At 39.1% G+C, this 18,624-nt stretch overlaps 1 protein-coding gene across 1 annotated transcript; it reads right to left on the bottom strand.

Moving 5' to 3' along the window:
• Positions 1-13,054: 13,054 nt before the first annotated feature.
• On the bottom strand, positions 13,055-13,510 carry LOC147482781 (uncharacterized). Its single transcript, XM_086579422.1, has one exon. The coding sequence runs from the start codon at positions 13,508-13,510 to the stop codon at positions 13,055-13,057; it is 456 nt and encodes a 151-aa protein (XP_086435548.1).
• Positions 13,511-18,624: the final 5,114 nt, after the last annotated feature.

Raw genomic sequence — 18,624 nt, 5'->3', positions numbered from 1 at the left:
CAGTACTGGTTGGCCCGTTGTGAATTTCATTTTTGATTTCTTTAATATATGTTTCGGCAATAACCTACTTCAACACAACGAGAGCAAATGATAAAAAATGTACTAAGAAATAGAGGAAATTGATGTTGGGGGAGATGAAACTGAACCAAGATAATGGCTGCCTACGAACCCAAGATCTATTCTATAGGGATCAAGTTTCAACGTAGTTTCTTGTTGTGAGAGAGAATGTTTTTTATGAATTGGTAGAGATTGAGTCCTAAGAGGACTATGTTTGTTTTCAAAAGAATTGTTATCTCTTTGAACTTCTATCCTTATATTCTACAATGATGAACCTGGACATATTTATAAATAAACCAGTAATTGGATGGGCATGGGTTAAACACGTGGGCTTAACTGCTGGACTAAGTCGGGTATTGGGCTAGATTCATGGGCTTAATGAGCCACAAGTGGGGGTCTATACATTGCCATCTCTTTGGTAGATGGGCAAAACCCATGTGGCAAAGAAATGAATATAAAAAAAAGAATGGAAGAACATTGGAAAAAATTAGTGAAAATTATTGGGGAAAGGAGGCGGAAAATATTGGCAACAGGAGACGAAAATAATTAACGAAAATTATTGGCAGAAATAATTGGCAAAAATTATTGACGGGAATAATTAGCAAAAATTATTAGCAAAAGTTATTGGCGAAAATAATTTGCTAAAATTATTGGCGGAAGTTATTGGCGAAAGGAGGTGAAAATAATTGGCGAAAATGATTGGCAGAAATAATTAACAAATTATTGGTGGAAGTTATTGGTGAAAGGAGGCGAAAATAATTGGCGGAAAATATTAGCGGAAATAATTAGCGGAGGTTATTGGCGAAAATAATTAGCGAAAATTTGTATATGGATACTGTTAAAAGTTGCTCCGAAATGTGTGCCTTTTCCAGAGGGAAAGTACTAGAACGTTGATTGTGTAATAAAAGTAGGAAAAATAATATCAATCTTTAATGGAAATGCAACATTACTTCTTGTTTTTGATCTTGTGTTGTTCGCTGCATGTTGATAGGTAATATTGATAGAAAAATATGATGACGATATAATGAGGCAATGCAGACGCCCCCAATATAAAATCAGTGTAAGAAAGTGTAAGTCTCGCCCCCATTCTTGTCATTGAAAAAACTAAGACAAAGGGGCCACAGTGGTCCTTAATGACCTTAGCTATTCATGTGTAACAACACATGTACCAATCGTGAGGCAAGGTCTGGAATTTTCTACAGGTGCAAGGTTGTCGTTCTTGCACTTGGACTAAACTAAAACACAACGCCGTTGCCTTAGTAGTGGAATTCACACAGATATTAAAATTTGAGAGTATTCCAATAACCATACCGAGCAAGAATAACCATCTTATTGACTTGGATTTTCTTCAAGCAGGCATGAATGTGACATACTTGGACCGAAGAAGGCATAATATGGATGACCTTTTTGGAATTAATACTAATGAATGACAATATTATTGAAAGGAGGAGTACTGAAGAATAGAGTAATATAATAAAGGACAACCAAACATATGAGAATGGAAATTAAATGTCTTTATTGATGGATAATATATAAAAATATAAAAGAACTTCATAACGGTACGGTAAAAATGTCGTTTGAATCTGTTTCAACAGCAACTATCGAGGTGTACTAGAAATCAGCTCTATGGATGAAATTGATTCAGCGCCATATTCAAGGTTGAAAAGTGATAATGCAGTTGAATACTTCGGCGTTGTACTATAAGCCTACAAAATTACAGGTAACTCCTTTACCCAATTTCCCTTGAGAATTGAGAAACGACAAAGCTCTTCATGTCTGTGACCATTATTTGTGGAAGTTACATCAAAGGGACTTTGTGTTAAGCGGGGTGAAATCTCTTTCATCTAGAAGATTTAAACAGATAGACGCCCCCAGTCGAGCCTCTGTTGAGGATGATACCTACCATTATCTCTTACAAGAGTTAGAGATTGTAGGCGGTACACATGTTCGGGTCCAATTGTAGATTGTCTTTTTCTTTGCGTGTAACAAGCCTATCTAGGCTGGTAGCTTGTTTGGGATTGTGGTCTTCCCTCTAGTTGCTTCTGTGACACCTTCCTTCCCTATCGGATCAGACCTGTCTAGGATGGCGATTTTCCTCAGGTCAATGAGGTCGGCCTTCCCTGTCAGGTTGGTCTCGTTTGGGATATTGGTCTTCCTTATATTTTTTTCGATGACTCCTTCTTTCCCTGTCTGGGATGGCAATTTTTCTCAAATCTACGAGGTCGGCCTTCCCTGTTAAGTCGGTCCGGTCTGGTCTGGGATGATGGTCTTTCTTACACTTTCTTCTATGACCCCTTCTTTCCCTGCGTGGTCGAACCTGTCTAGGATGGCAATTTTCCTCAAATATATGAGGTCGGCCTTCCCTGTCAGGTCCGTCTGTTCTAGGATGATGGTCTTATTTATAGTTTTTTCAGTGGTGCTATTTTTTTTTTGTTAGGTCGGACCTGTCTGGGATGGCAATTTTTCTCAAATCAGTGAGGTCGGCATTCCCTGTTAGGTCGGACCTGTCTGGGATGTCGGTCTTCCCTATCAGGTCAAACCTGTCTGGGATGATGTTTTTTTCATAACTTATCATGTACCCTTCCTTGATTGTCAAATTTTAAATTCTAACATCCCTTGACTCTCTATCGTTAAGTTCTTTTGCAATCATCTATTTCAACTTTTGTTTCGTCAGAGTTAAAGTATTTGCTTGAATAGCTAGATGCCCTCGGTCGTGCCCATGTGGAGAAGGTTACCTTCCATTGTCTCTTATTGGAGTTAGAGATCTTTGGCGGTACACACAATTAGCTCCGATCGGTGATTGTCTTTCTTTATTCCTATAACCAGTCTGTCTAGGCCAGTAGTCACCCTTGGCAGGTGGTCGATATAATTATACCGCTCCTCTATGTTTTGTTGTTATTGTCTGCGATGAGACATGTCTAAGGTAGTAGTTATCCCTGTCAATCCGATTCTCCCCATAAGTTCGGGTAATAGGGTCATTACTTTTAGAGCGTGCACTATGATAAGAGCCCAAAAATGTAGTTTTAACCCCTTAATAATCATACTTTTAGACCAATTATGCGAGTAATAAATAAGAGTTAATGCTGATTACGTGTTTTTATGTATTTCAGGGCGAAAAAGTCAATTATGTGCAGAAATGTGCCACTTTGGCGAGATAAAGGAGCAAGAGTTGGTTGCTAAGAAGTTCTGTGATAACGGCCAAGATTCAAGGAGACAAAGCCTTTGTAAAGCCCGGTCAAAAAGAAAAGTCAACCAAGTCAACAAGCGATTAAACAAGTCGTGAGAATTTCGAATACCATATCTTTGGACTCAAGCCTCGGATTTGGGCGTACCTTATGTCAAAACGACCGACTCGGAAAGAGATTTCCAATGGTCCAAGCCTTGGCCCAATCAGAAAAGCAAAAGTGACGAAAAGTCTGTTGAAGCCAAATCCAGCTGAAGAGCCCTTTTTTGGACTGAAAGAATTGGGTTTTGGGCCCGATTTTCCGGCCCAAAACATGGCTCCAAGCCCATGCACGATTTTTGGATCTGAAGCATATAAAAACAAAAGTTTAGCTCTTTGTTAATGGTAGCTAATTAGACCTAAACTATAGATAATTCTAGATCTAGTTTTAATTATTTTTAATTAAGTTTAGTTTCATTTCATTCCTTGTTTTAGATTAAACCTTAAAATCATTGTTCTTCATTGATTAGATAAATAAAATAGTAGATTCTTGTTCATTTCGATTTTGTCATTTACAATTGTTTAGATCTAAATTCCCTTATTACTTGTTATTCATTTCCTAGTTATTACCTGAGATTTCAATTATTGTTTAGATAAATTGCATAAAGATAGAATTTTTATATGATGTCTAGTTTTAAATCAATGGGAAATGATAGTAGTATGAATCAAGGCTAAACCGGCCTCCATTAGAGGGGTTGAAGAAGCCTTGATGAAGTTTGATCTTTGTTAAACTTAGAAATCGTCGTGATAGTTATTCCACTCTAGAGGTCGTTGATTCGCCATGAGAATGGGTGGACGACCTCACATGCTACTTATTGATTGGTAGAGCTAGATGCCATGGATAATTAGGGATTAGAATTACTATTTTGATATGCGAAGCATTCAATTTGGATCACGATGAGTCTTTGTTAGTTGATTAAGTCGAGTTAAGGTGGATTCAATTCCCTTTAATTCTTTGTCTATATTCAAACCCTTAGTATTCTATCATTACGTTATTCGTAACTTGTTAAGTGAATTCACCTCGTAGTATAGAATTCCCCTCGTAAATCTTTCATTAGACTTTGGACTGATTAGTTGACACGAACCCATCACATGCTAAAGAACTAGGAGTGGAACGAATCATCTACTCCACTATATCTCAATAGGATTGAGAGTAGAAACTTTGATAAAGCTTAATAACAAACAGTTGTACATTAGTTTTACTAGCGTTTAGAGTTCTCGCGAGTTTTATTCATTGGTAAAACTAGCGTTTTAGAGAATTATCACACTGTTGATTATGCTTGAGAAGTAGCACATTGTTGAGGACTAGAAGTGGATCTTCAAGACGGTCTTATACACTAGAATGGCCTGCATCCCTGCATGGTTGCCTTGATGTAGTTGAATTGACAACATCGTCCACTGGCTTTTGCCTCTTTGCGAGCTTCTTTCTCAAGTTCCTATTCAAAATGTTGACTCGTCATAACTCATGCTCAACCATATTAGAGGTGTATTGGATGTTACCATCACCTGTTCCATTAGTTGGTGTGAGAGTAATGTCCACGTCCATTTCCATTTCAACTGAAGGATTAACATAGACGGACGGCGAACCACTTAGAGGATTACATACTTGTAGGTTTTCTTATTACAAGACTGTTAGGGGTGGTGGCGGCGGCGTTTGTACTGTCATTTGTGGAGGCAGAGGCGGTGGTGTTGCTGCAGTTGGATTTTGAAAATTAATCCTACCACTAGAAGCAACTCGATTGTTCAACGGTTCTTGCATTGGTCGAGTTAAATTTCGAGGGTTGCGATTCCTATTGGCAGGAAGAATATGTTGATAGTTCGGTCTGCTTCTTGTGCTTACCATCTTGATTGCTTCACGTGATAATGGATTCTAAAAAAACCCACAGACGGCGCCAATTATGTTTTGGCAACAACCAGCTTCAGCACAACGAGAGCAAATGATAAAGAATGCACTACGAAACAGAGAAAATTGATGTTGGGGGAGATGAAACTGAACCAAGATAATGGCTGCTTACGTACCCAAGATCTATTCTCTAGGGATCAAGTTTCAACGTAGTTCCTTGTTGTGAGAGAGAATGTTTTTTATGAATTGGTAGAGATTGAGTCCTAAGAGGACTGTGTTTGTTTTCAAAAGAATTGTTATCTCTTTGAACTTCTATCCTTATATTCTACAATGATGAACCTGGACATATTTATATGGGCTAGGGTTAAACATGTCGGCTTAACTACTAGACTAGGCCTAGTATTGGGCTAGATTCGTGGGCTTAATGAGCGACAAAGTGGGGGTCTATATAATATACAAAGTGTTGATTTGAAGATTGTCAACCTGAAAATAGTTTGAAAATTGAAGAAAGCGAAAATGGCATTAGAAGACGTGCCCAGAAAAAGTTAAACATTGTAGTCCTATCAGAGTATAGTGCAAGCATTGATTAATACGACAACAAATATGTTGTAGTTCTTACTCAAAGACCAGAGGTTCAAGAAACAAAGTTGGCCTACTTTGCAAGTGAGAAACTAATAATAATTTTAGATGACTGGATATTCATTTCGAGAAACAATCTAAGGACACATGTAGGAATTCACTTATTTTGTTTGGGAGTTTGTACATTTTCTTAAAGCAGGTTGTTTTGTGTTTTGTTTTTTTCCTCAATAATAATTGGATATCAGAAGTCCACTTGAAAAATTAGGCCTAGCAGTCCGTACTGCAAGAAAACCATAATTGATTTGAAGATTGTCGACCTGAAAATAGTTTGAAAATTGAAGAAAGCAAAAATGGCATTAAAAGACGTGTCAAGAAAAAGTTAAGCATTGTAGTCCTATCACGACATAGTGCAAGCATTGATTAATACTACAACCAATATGATGTAGTTCTCACTAAAAGACCAGAGGTTCAAGAAACAAAGTAGGCCAACTTTGCAAGTGAGAAACTAATAATAATTTTAGATGAATAGATACTTATTTCAAGAAACATCGTTAGCTTGAGAAACAATCTAAGGACACATATAGGAATTCACTTATTTTGTTTGGGAGTTTGTATATTTTCTTAAAGCAGGTTGTTTGTTTTTTGTTTTATTCCTCAACAATAATGGGATATCATAAGTCCACTTGAAAAATTAGGCCTAGCAGTCCGTACTGTAAGAAAACCATAGTTGTTTAATTGACTGGTGTAAAAAGACGGTACAGACAGATTTATTTCAATGTTGAAGACTGGAAAATAGTTTTAAAACTTTAACAAAGCTTTAGAAGGCGCGCAAAGGAAACATCAATCACATTTATTTATGTTTTAAAATGTAAATGTATTTAACAACATGCCAAATTACAAAGAGCTAATGCATTTTAAAAAAACATGACCATAAGAAATTATTAGTTAAGCATATCTATTCGATTTCTTATACACACAATTGTATTTAACAATCATGTATGTTTAATTGAAAGATTTATCAGTTGACTCTGTTCATGAACGAACAACAAAAGTATAACGCCCACAAAATTTCAACGTACAGTATTTCCCTCAAGTTGTCAAATATACAATATAATTTTCCTTTGTAATAAATCTACATGTTCATCCAATGGTCAAAAAGTGTTTGCCGTTGGGGGTTGTCTCAGTTGTTGTACTATAAGAGTTCAATCAAAAATTTTATTCTTGAATAATTTTCTTTGTACATGTACCTTCCAAACTTATTTATCACTTAAGCAGAAATGGGTGGAGCTCCTGTCCGAACGTTTGTAGCACCGAAGGTAATAGAAAAACTTAATTCCAAAATCGATCATTGGAAAAAAAACCTGGCCGTACCAAACCCAAATTTACCCATTTAAAGGAAAGGATCCATCCTTAATGATGATATTATGACATGTACTGATTTGTAACATTTTCTCAATGTGTTTTTCTTTTATAGATTTGTCAGCTATGTGAGCAAGAAGGACACACATGTCTAACTTGTTCTAACCTTAATCGAAGATGTAGGGAGGAAAATTGCAAATGTATTATGTATTTGGTCAAAGTTTGGGATCGATCAGGCAAAGTAGTTGAAATGTGGCTCAAATGCGATTGGGTTGGATGTTTTAGTAAGGAAATGCAATATAATAATTGCAACCAACCTATGCTTCCTAATGAGAAGAAGATCACACTTGTCCTAGATTGTTGTCTGTGTGGTAATGAATGTTGCTGTGTTGCTAACTATCCTAAGTGAAGTTTTATGTGTCTTAGGGGTGATGTCAGTGCTAAATGTATGTAAAGATCACATACAATCTAGGGGTGTGTCTTAGGGGTGACAATACATTTATGTTGTCAACGTGAGGTAGGTGCAAAATAAAAGTTGTTGGTACTCACATAAAGGTCACATACAACAATTGAAAGTTTAAATTTATGTCATAAAAATATGACACCACTTCGAAATTGCATAACTAACAGTAACTTCGCAATAGGTAGTTGTCAAATCTTAACTTGACGCAGAATCAGATGACGAAGGAGCTCATGGGCAATGACGACGGGTAGTTTGAGGAATCAAAGTAGTCACAATAGCTTGTAGTTCATCGATACGTTGTAGAACCTGTTGCTGATGGTCTCCCTGGTTTTCAAAAATTTGTCTCTGGTTCCCCACAATCTGGGCGGGGTTTTCTAAAAATTGGGCTTGATTATGCAAGAACTGTAACTGCTCTTCACCATACACCTCCACATGATCTTGCAAATTCATCAATTGTGCATGAATGAAGCCTTGACGTTCGTACATTTCCCTCATAACCTGGTAAAGAAAACGGATACCAACTGTAGGATTAACTATGTCCCTCAATGCATCTTCAGCAAAGTAATCTACTTGGGCTAGAGGTGAGTCCTCTTGCTCATGTTGAGTATTTCGCATCTCAACAGGAGTCCAAAAACCCGCAGTGCAAGTTCTGTAGTTGCTGACGTTGCCTGCCTTTGAAATTTTCAGCCTAGAAAAACCAGTATAAAAACCCCAACGTAACATGATTTTTGTGATTAAAGTTGGTAGGGGAGCAATTCTTTCGAGCCTTGTAATTATGTTCCAAAGAAACTGCACCACATAAAATTCGTCTTTTTTGTTATGCAAAACCCATAGTAGGTGGAGGATGGTCTTCGTAATGTCACATGCTTTTGATGTACCGACTACATTGTGAGCCAACCACTGTGTCACGTACTGCTAGTTGGTTTCGCCTTAGGGAGTTTTGGTAAACACAACGTGATCCTCGATTGTATTTGCCATTAATGACGGTGTCAATCATCAATGTTTTGATAGTATCATACGGTGACTTTTGGAGTGTTAGTACATTGCCCTTCATTGCAATGTGTGTACTCTCGGAAACCAGTTGCTGAATGAACTCAAACTTGCGTTCATTCAAACGAACCAAAAAACAACCGTTTTCGAATCTACCATTATTGCAAAACATATCATTAAAACTAATTCCGGTGAATATGCAGCATCGGGGCGATGTAAAAGAGGTAACCAACCTCTATGTTGTAGTTCGATATCAAAAAAAGGTTGGAAAGGCCTTGATTGTAATTCTGTAAAAAAATTTGCTCAGGAACAATTCGTCTGTTTTGGGTCATTGAAAAGTTAGGTTTTTGATGAGAAAGATTAATGAGCATGGATGTAGGAAAATAAATATTGTTTTAGGGCATAAAACTCCTGGGGTGGATGGGTGTGTGTATAGGTGATTGGAGTTTCATTTAGAGAGGGGGAGAGATAAGAAGGTGGGGGTTTTTTTTTTATATTGTTACATTTTTATTTTTTTTTTTTACACATGCGTCATAAGTCTTTTTTAATAAACATATTTGTGTTCCTTATTTTCTTTTTCTTTAACAATTTTATATATGTACGGGCTGGCTACGTCGACATAGGAGTGTAAAAAAAATCGTTGACCCATCACCCGTAACCCAAACCCACACCGACCCGAAAACAGACCTGCCCCACCCCGCCACCGTTTCTATGCCGTTGGGCTATGGGTGTAGGTTATATGCTCAAACCCAACCCGTTGAGCCGCCCGACCCACACTGTGCCATAAGCCGTTGACCCGCACCGTTCCAAGACTCTAACTCCAATAATTTTGAATTTTGTTTATATTTTTTTTAACTTTTGTAGGAATTTGAAAGATATGAACACAAACTTATGAGTTCAACATTAATTTCAAACGTTTAAGCTTGAACATTGGGCAAATATCAAGAGTTCAAATTCAACTTTCGAATTTTGGAGAAGATGAATCATTTATCTTTGTATTAATTTTGAATTCTTTGTTTATATTTTATTGGTTTGTACCATATATAGATCCTCCCATCTTCATTTTATCTTGCTATAGAAGATAATCAATTTACAAATGGTAAATCAAGCGATAAAAAAGTTTCAAATTTTCAGATATATATGGTTTCGAGTTCAAGTTATAGTTTTTCATTTTTATTTATTTTTCATTGATTCCATTAATTTTCTCTATGTTGTGAATTGGAAAGATATTACTTTTTGAATTAGGAAGTTTTTTTTTGGTTGTAAAATTGGGTTAAAATGACAGTTTCTACTCGACCGGAATGACTCGCCCGAAACCCGTCCCGTAAGCTGACCTAACAGGTCGGGTGGTGGTACTAATAAATAGCACTTCAACCTGCCCCACCCCGTCCTGTCGGGGACCACTGGATTTATATCCCATAGACCCGCCCTGCCCCGCCCCTTCACTATTTGACCCGCGGTTGAACCGTCCGCCCCGTATTACACCCCTACGTCGACATACAGAAATGACATATGGAATTGACATACACAATCCAAAAGCAGACTTGCACATTGCTCTAAGGGCTAATTTTTAATTTGGTAGATATTATCTTCCTACCATGGATAATATCTCCACAAAAAATCAGCTCAATCGGATGTGTTTAGTCTTGTCAAAAAAGTGTTAAAATTCTGGACCGTTAGATAAATTTCTAATTTGAACTCAATTTTTGGTAGGGTTAGACATGTTCAAAAGAGCTGATTTTTTGTGGAGATGATCTCCATGTTGTGGAGATCACATCCCTATAAAATTAGCTTTTAGTTCATTATGTAGGTAGGTAGGATTGTGTATGTCAATTCCGTATGTTATTTCTGTATGTCTATGTAGCCAGCCCAATATATATAGTTTAAGCATGAGGGATGTCACATGAGGGATTTCAAAAAATTGTTATATTGTTTAGCACAGTCGAAGAATTATTTAACATAAGCTCTACTTAGGCATGACTGTAAAAGAATTATTTAATAAAGAAAAATCAATTTGTCAAACAAACTACTTTTTTGACACTTGTTTTTAAGTATAATATTAAAAAAAAATCTACATCGTCATTAACTTCATAAAATCAGTGCGAACGCATGTGTGTTAATGCTATCAGTGGTTTGATATAATGGAGCCAGTTTTAAATAATGTAAGATCAATTATTGTCAAGGGATAAGAACGCACGTGTCACTTTATGACGCATGATTTATTGCATACTGTAATTTAATATAAAGTTTGACAAAATTGAAAAAAGTAGAAAGATAAGGGTCTTTATAGGGATTAAAGCATTGGATTTGCTTCTTTTAAATTGACAACACGAAGTTCATTATTTGAATGAAACTTGTGTAATTAATATATTAACATAAATTGTTTTCCCTTGTACAATATCAAAGCAACACTTCTGGGTACACTATATTGGTAGTACTGTTAGATGGACCGGGTGGTAAGAGAACACTAATCCTCTTGGAAGATGTGCATCTTGATAGTGCGACATATAGATGTCCATGACTGAATGCGGGTGTTTATAGGTCAACCAACGTACTTCACCGATTGTCCTTGGGACTTATTTATTGTCATAGCAAATGCTAGTCTCACTGGAAATTGACGTCTTGACATTTGAAAAGGCATCTTAATAGCAGATGGAGACAGAGATATTCTAGGAATAAACACAGTTTCTCCGGCTTTTGCCCCAGTTAAAATTATTGCTTGAATCACTCTTTTTTCATAACGAAGCACGATTAGTCATGTCCAATTGCAGAGTCCATCCCTCGATGCAATATTCCTAAGCAACATTAGAGGGTAGCCGACCTTCAGCTGTAGATTAAAAGGCGGCAAGCTGGGGGGATCAAGAGAGTTAAGAAACTCACTTGGATAATGAGATCCATTATTTTCAGAATTGTTAGCATCATCGATGATTTTATCTGCCGCTAAGTAAGAAACTTTTCTCTAGGAAACATATTTAGAGTTGCTTCGTTGATTACACTGACGTCGTCGTTTCGCAGAGAGTATAGTTCGTTCATTTAGAAAAGTTGGTGATGTTGTGCCCGCCACATCCAAATTTGGATAAACTGATGAAATGAGTTCTTCTTGATTTCCACACTTAAGTATGCCTGTAGGCAGCTCAACCATTTCCGTAGGACTCGTTCCAATCTAAAAGTTTAGAAAAAACAAAATTAGCTGTTGCTTAACTTTGACTAAAGATATATCTATAGTAAAGCACCATAACTAAAGATTTGAATTAACAACTTACCTCGACCAAGTAATTAACAAAGTTTGCATTATTAGGGTCTGACACATCAAGGCGCATGTTTTGGACTAAGTGCACAACATTTACATGCCGCCATAGCTGAGATCTCCTCAATGATGCACCTACAAATTGCTCCCGAACCCCTTTTGGTATAATAGTGAGAGTTTGTCTAAAATCACCTCCAAGAACAACAATTATTCCACCGAACGGATTTGAATTATCCCTAATATCTCAAAGTGTCCTTTCGACAGCTTCCACACAATGTCTATGTTGCATCGACACTTCATCCCAAATTATTAAGCTTGTCTCTTTGAAAAGATCAGCTGTATTGAGTTCTTGGTAAAACTGCAGAATGTTTCATCCATCACATTTAAAGGAATTTTAAAAGTCGAATATGCCGTTCTTCCGCAAGACAACAACAACGCTGCAATTCCAGATGAAGCAACCGTTATTACTATATGGCCAAGACGTACTGCGGCAAGTTGCAGCAATTGTGTTGTACACAAATGTTTTACCAGTCCCTGCTGCTCCATCCAAGAAAAAAACGTCTTCTCAGTTGTTTACCACTAAATCTGTTACCTTGGTATGGGCGTCACACTGTTCGTCATTCACCCGCAAGACATTGAAGGTGGGCTCTGCGTGGAGCCCATTATGTGGGAGCTGTCTTTGCTCCCCAATGAGTCTATTATCTGTAGCTTCATCCCAGTTTCTTATGGGTTTAGGCATGTCTGGGAAATCATATAATGTTCTTTCTACTTAAAAAAACAATCGGTTCAACAAATATAACCCATAATCAGCTACTTGTTCTTCGGTTGGGTCAGGAATTGGGTGTTACGTATTTTCATTGTAAGGTCATCACAGATACTTGTTGCAAATTCATTCAACAGTAGTACAAGACTTGTGGGGGAACATTCCAAAAGCAAAATGTTGAACAACCTTCACAGTTGATAGCCAGTGTTGATTATAGACGCTTCTTGTAGACATTGCCTCCATTCATCGTCATCTTCTAACAAACCACGTGCAACACATGCCGCTTTAAATGTACTATATTCAGATCCACTGACAGTACGAAGATCTAAAAAGGATGTAGGACCTCTGACCACTGTCAAAAGTAAGTGGAGGTAGAAACATTCTCCAGCATTTGGATTTACAAAGTACATTCTACCAATAGCGGAACATTGATCTCTCTTCTTCCAAAATTTTTTGTTTTTTTTCCAAACATAGTGCTGTGGGAATTCCTAATAAGTAAATGCACGGGCCTTTGCATCTCGAGCACACTGTTAAAAAAAAGCTGTTAGAGTTGATTTCTGTCTTTCTGCTCTAGCAACAACTGCAGCCCTGGTGTCTCTTGCATTGAAAATGACATAATGCATTCCTTCAAGATGAACTGCTAATCTTTCAACTTTTGGGTACTCTCTGTGCAAAGAAAATTCAAGAAAACACCATGCTACCTCTGGTGGTCCCACATACCTTACATCAATGTACTGTTGGATCTCGTCATCAGTGCCAAGTATCACCATAGTTGCCCTGTCGTGACCTTTGTAGATGTATTTGTGAATGTATTTAACGGCATGGACTGATGAACATACTTCAACGTTTATATGGCAATCAAACATTTCTGATAAGAAAAAGAGGTTGTAAGGCACTACATCCCTGTTATCAACTTTATAATCCCGAACTTCATGCTCCTTACTAGTATTGCACCTACGGTAAATAGGATACCCAACTTGATCCATTGTTGTTTCATCGATGAATGCACATGGATAATGTTTGGTACACTTTCCATTCTCCATGCATGGGGCTTGTGGATTCTTGGCGCCATAGGGTTTGTGAACCATACACCTTGTATGAACCTAAAATCTCCTCCTAGTTCTCCTTCTCTCTCCTTTTTCCTCTCTCTCTCAAATGCGACCTCTTTTTCTCTCTTCCTCCTTCTTTTTATATCCCTCCCCCTTCCTCTATGTACCGTCCATCTGTCTCCTCATCTGACGACTCTGTTTTTTGCTGTACCACGGCCACGTCTGCCTCTTAGGGTTCTGTGGCTCGAATCCCCTGCTCCCCAGGGTAGCATATTAAGCTGCTTCCCTCTCGTCCCGCTGACTCGGTCGTTACTCCTCTATTGGGTCACACCTATCCAAACCGTTCCCATTCCCTTCATCCCACGGCTAGTACTTGTGCCCCGTGGACATGATCTCGTACTTCCTGGCCTTCCTTGTTACACTGCCTTCCCCCTTTGTCTTTGTCTAAGTCCCGTATCACATAATGGGCCACTACAAATCCCCCTTCTCGACTTCGCGGTCATATAATTGGCCCAAGGTCGAGAACTTCCACCTCTCTATCTTCTCTCCAGCTAATATCTGTTCACCTTGGGAAGCGTGTGATGTGAAAGGCACTCATCACGCGCGATTTTTTTGGCAGCCCCTTGTTTCCTGCACTTACACGTGTCGTCCTTCGGCTGGAGCCCCAGCCGATGCTTCGATTTCCTTGCCGTTCTGGAATTACCTTTTTACCCCCTATACTATTTAAACCACACTCCTTCTTCTTATTCCCTCACTTTCTTTTTCCTTGCCTCTTATTTCCCTCTTCCTTTGCTCCAGCTCCCCATTTTTCTTTTCCTTCACTCCTTCGCTGGTGCTCGCGTGCTTACCTGTGGTGGTCTCTCCGGTATTTTTCTTCTCCTCCGACTATCTTTCAAGGCCTCACCACCTCTCTCTTCCCCTTGATCAGTACGTTATTTTGGCCTTCTTTCCTTTAGTTGCACTGTCTTTTCCCTTTTTTGTTTTGAAATACTTCGATTTCTAGAATCTGTTCATCTCCTTTCCGATGTCAGACCGCAAATCTGGCGACTCATCATATCTTCCCGTTCAGTGGGGGTATCCTCTCCCCCTCCTCCTGCTTCCACTGCGGTACCCTCCAGTTCCGGCCGCCTCACTACTTTATTGCCACCCCCCTAGATCTCGTAGACCTAATTTAGACGCCCTTAGAGATGCCTACGGTGTTCCAGCTAACATTCTACTTAGAACATGTGTCCTCCGTCACTCACTATCCGCATTTGGTTCCTCGCCGACCGGGCTCTCTTGTCATCACTGTAGGCCAAATAGTTGCCGGTCTATGGCTTCCCATTACTCTTTTGGATGTTGAAGTTTGCAACCACTTTAACATTCCCCCTTGTCAAGGCATAGGTAATTTCTGGCAGATAATGTATGCCGCGAATTCTTACAATAGGACCCAAGAACCTAAGATCACCATCCGCGATATCTACTCTCACTACTACCTCAAAACCAGCACCAAGGACGTAAGCATAGGATACCAATCCTTCTGTGTTCATCCTAAGAAACGATCTTTTCTCCTTTGACTTACCACTTCAGATAAAGTTTGGCACCACTATCTGCTTTATGTTTTAGGAAACTTCCTGTCCGCGGACATTCCCTCCACCCTGACTCTTAATCATCTTGCCTTCCGACTTCGCGGTGAGTATCAGTCTTTTCCTGTTATTTGAAATGTTTTCCCTTTAACCTATTAACCTATAATCGTCTTTATTTGCAGGTTGGCGGCCGGATTCCAAATCCCAGATTTACGAAAACATCTCCTGTCCCATCTTTGCCAAGCTCCGTGACCTTGGTTATGCCCAGGCTGACTTTTTAGGCATTCATCCCACCACCGCTACTCCTTTAGTACCCATTCCTACTCTCAACACCTTCCGCGGATTAACTGGTCCTTTTTTCCGTCCTCCCCCTCCCAAAGAGCGAAAGCCCCGTGCTTCTCCTCCTTCAAAGAAGAGGTCTCGCCCCCATAATTTTCATCACCCCTCTCCTCGAACTTCCTCACTCTCTGTGGCCTCTCGAGACCCTCAAGATCTTCACCCTTCCTCCATTCCCGACGACGTCCCATCCTACCGCTCTATTTCCCACTGGGACGATAAGTTCACCTCAATCCCCTCTCCTCCAGAAGACATGGACGTTCGCAAGCAGAAGTTGTTCGACAGCGACTCTGATGACGATGTGATGGAAGTACCACCTGCAACGATGCATGCGCCTGTTGATCAACCGCCAGCCAAGAGGCCGCGGATGTCCACCTCTGAGGGGCCTATCTCTACAATTCACCAGGGCTCCGTGCCTGAAGGTCAAGCCCCTACTTCTGCACCCTCTCATCCAGTTGACTCCTCTCCCTGCACTCACCGACATGGCAAGGAACCCGCTCAGCCTCACGCCCCAACATCCACTCTTGCGCCTTTTGAGGATTTCTGTCCCGTTTTCAATGTGCGCAACCGGAAAGTGAATACGGCGGACTCCGCTTTGGACAATGCCGCTGTGGCCTCTGATAAGTGCTCAAAAAGTGCTATTTAACCCTCGATTATGCCTCTTGTTTAGCCATCTTAGTGGACTAATAGTGTTTATAAGTTGTGTTTTAAGATTCTACAGGTGAAAAAGAGAGTTTTGTAGAATATTAGAGAAAATGGGGTAAAACGAAGCAATTCGGAGCATTAATGATCACATGGGAGGTCCGTGGACAATCATGGAGAAGGCCAAGGAATTGGAGCTATTAAATATGCGACTTGGACCTATTTTAAAGTCTATTTGGAAGCCCAAGGCCAAAGGATTCGTTGCTTGGACCAAAGCCCGCAAAAGAGGATAGAAGGATAGAGCGAAGAATAAAAATCGGCTTATGCATCTGGGACGCATGGATCGAGCATCCAGACGCATTGATTACGTCTGGGACGCATAGATCGAGCATCCAGACGCATTGATTAAGTCTGGGACGCATGGATAATCGTCCGTGACGCATGAATCGATTAATTGTAGCCAATTCCTTCTCGGTTTTGAAGACGAAGTCGGACTCTAAAAGAAACCTATTTGTATTAGGAAACAAATGACGGTTTGGAATGCTTCTAGAACTCATTGTAACCCCTATAAATAGAGGACCTAAGTGCCTTATGTAATTTGCCAATTCACTTATATTCTTGTCTCCAGAACTTGAGGCAGAGAGAGATTAATAATAAAAGATCGGTTTTAACTAGCTGAGTCTTAATAAATTAGTCTTTCTAGTCTTATGTTCTTCAACTCTTCTTCTTCTCGCTCTTCGTGTTCTTCCTTCTATATGGAAGGCTAATCTTCTCCTTCAAGGGGAGGAGATGAAGCCGCTGCTTAAGGTTTAATGATTCTTCCGGTTCATGGTGTTCTTCAATCAAAGTTAGTTCTTTATGTTTGTAGTTATTAGTTCCATTGCCCACACCGGGGATGGAAGTATAGAATAGGGTTTATGTTTTGCAATATTAATATCATGCTAGTGTTCTTTACTTTTCTTCTAGTAGTGTAATTCTTTAGAGTTAGGGAAGTATTCTTTGTGTTGCCTTAGAAGGGGTAGCTCAGGGGAGGGCTGCCTAGGGGAAGTATTCTTTGTGTTTGCCTTAAATGGTGATTCATTGAATGGTCGCCCTATTAAGAAGTACTCCTTGATGTTGCTCTTGGTAATACATTGAATGGCTGCCCGAGCTTACATAAAAGGAAAGAAGATATTAATAGCATAAACATAAGAACAACCTTAAGTAGAGTTAATTGTTAACGATGTTTCATCCAAAGGGCATCGGCACTCGCCGATTGCCTAATTGTAGTCTACTTGTAAGAACAACCATGAAGCGTAAAGGTCATAGATTAAAAGTATTGGTGGATTCTAATCTCTTGAATTCTCTCTCTTATAAATTATCAATAGTTTAGTTAGTTTAGCTTAGTTTAGCATTAGAATCTACAATCTCTACAACATTAGTTTTTAATCCCTCAAACCCCCTTTCCAGTCCTGTTCTTCACATAACATACACTTAAAAGTGGAACAATACCATACTCATCCTTTACTTAGTGAGGGATAATTAGGTTTTGATACGCTTCTCTTTTGTTCAACGATCATCATCTATCTACATCATCCATACACCTTCTAAACACACAAAAAGAGGTTGGTCAAATGGCGCCGCTGCCGGGGATATAATTAATTGTAGCCCTAGGAAAGAGGTTGGTCAAATGGTGCCGCTGCCGTTTTAAGTTGTCTATGTTTAACGTTTTCTTTCAAGATTAGAATTTTGGATCTTGAGGTAATTTTAGCCGCATCATCCATCCTTTTAAGAAAGAAAGAAGCTTGAAGGACATCTCGAAGACAAGATCTACCATCCAGGTTAGTCGAATCTTCATTCTTTTTATTGCTTTCTTAGTATAATTGCATCATAGTTTAGTTTTATTGTTTTCTAGTATAATTGCATTTAGGACCTTTTCAACAATTGAAGTTGTAAGCCAACACAAATAAAAATCAAACTCTAGTGTTTCTTGTCCTAATCTTGACAAACGGACTATCGCCTGTGGCAGCTGGTACTTAAGCAATCCAAGTGATTCACCATAACCCTAGAAGAGACAAACTTTTAGACAACGGGCGAGATACTAGCTGCAAAGCCCAACCCAAATTGAAGAAAAGTAGTTTTACATTCTAGTATAATTTAGAATAGTTGCATAGTAGGATAGTTTTTGTTGTTTTCGCGATAGAATTTTCTAGTGTATGCCCCGTCATTCCATATCATCGTCCGTAAGAACACAACAAAGGACAAGGTTTAACAACCGACTCACAAGAATACTAGACGAGATTGATACAATGGCCGCAAGCAATGATGGAGGTGTTTTGGACACCAATAATCTTGAAGCTATTCCTCCAATGCAAGCACAACAGAGAAAAAGCCGAAAGTTTCTTTCTATTCATCAATCATTGGAGACCCACCAAGCAAGATTGTTTTTCCGGAGACGGTTAATCAATTTGAACTTAGAGCATCGCGAATCTCTATGCTTCCAAAGTTCAATGGTTCGCATAATGTTCA

The sequence above is a fragment of the Coptis chinensis genome, chromosome 8 (genome assembly GCF_015680905.1).
Source record: "Coptis chinensis isolate HL-2020 chromosome 8, ASM1568090v1, whole genome shotgun sequence".
In the NCBI taxonomy this organism is placed as follows: domain Eukaryota; kingdom Viridiplantae; phylum Streptophyta; class Magnoliopsida; order Ranunculales; family Ranunculaceae; genus Coptis; species Coptis chinensis.
Note: the sequence above shows the minus strand (reverse complement) of the source record. Positions and strands in the feature narration are given on the sequence as shown.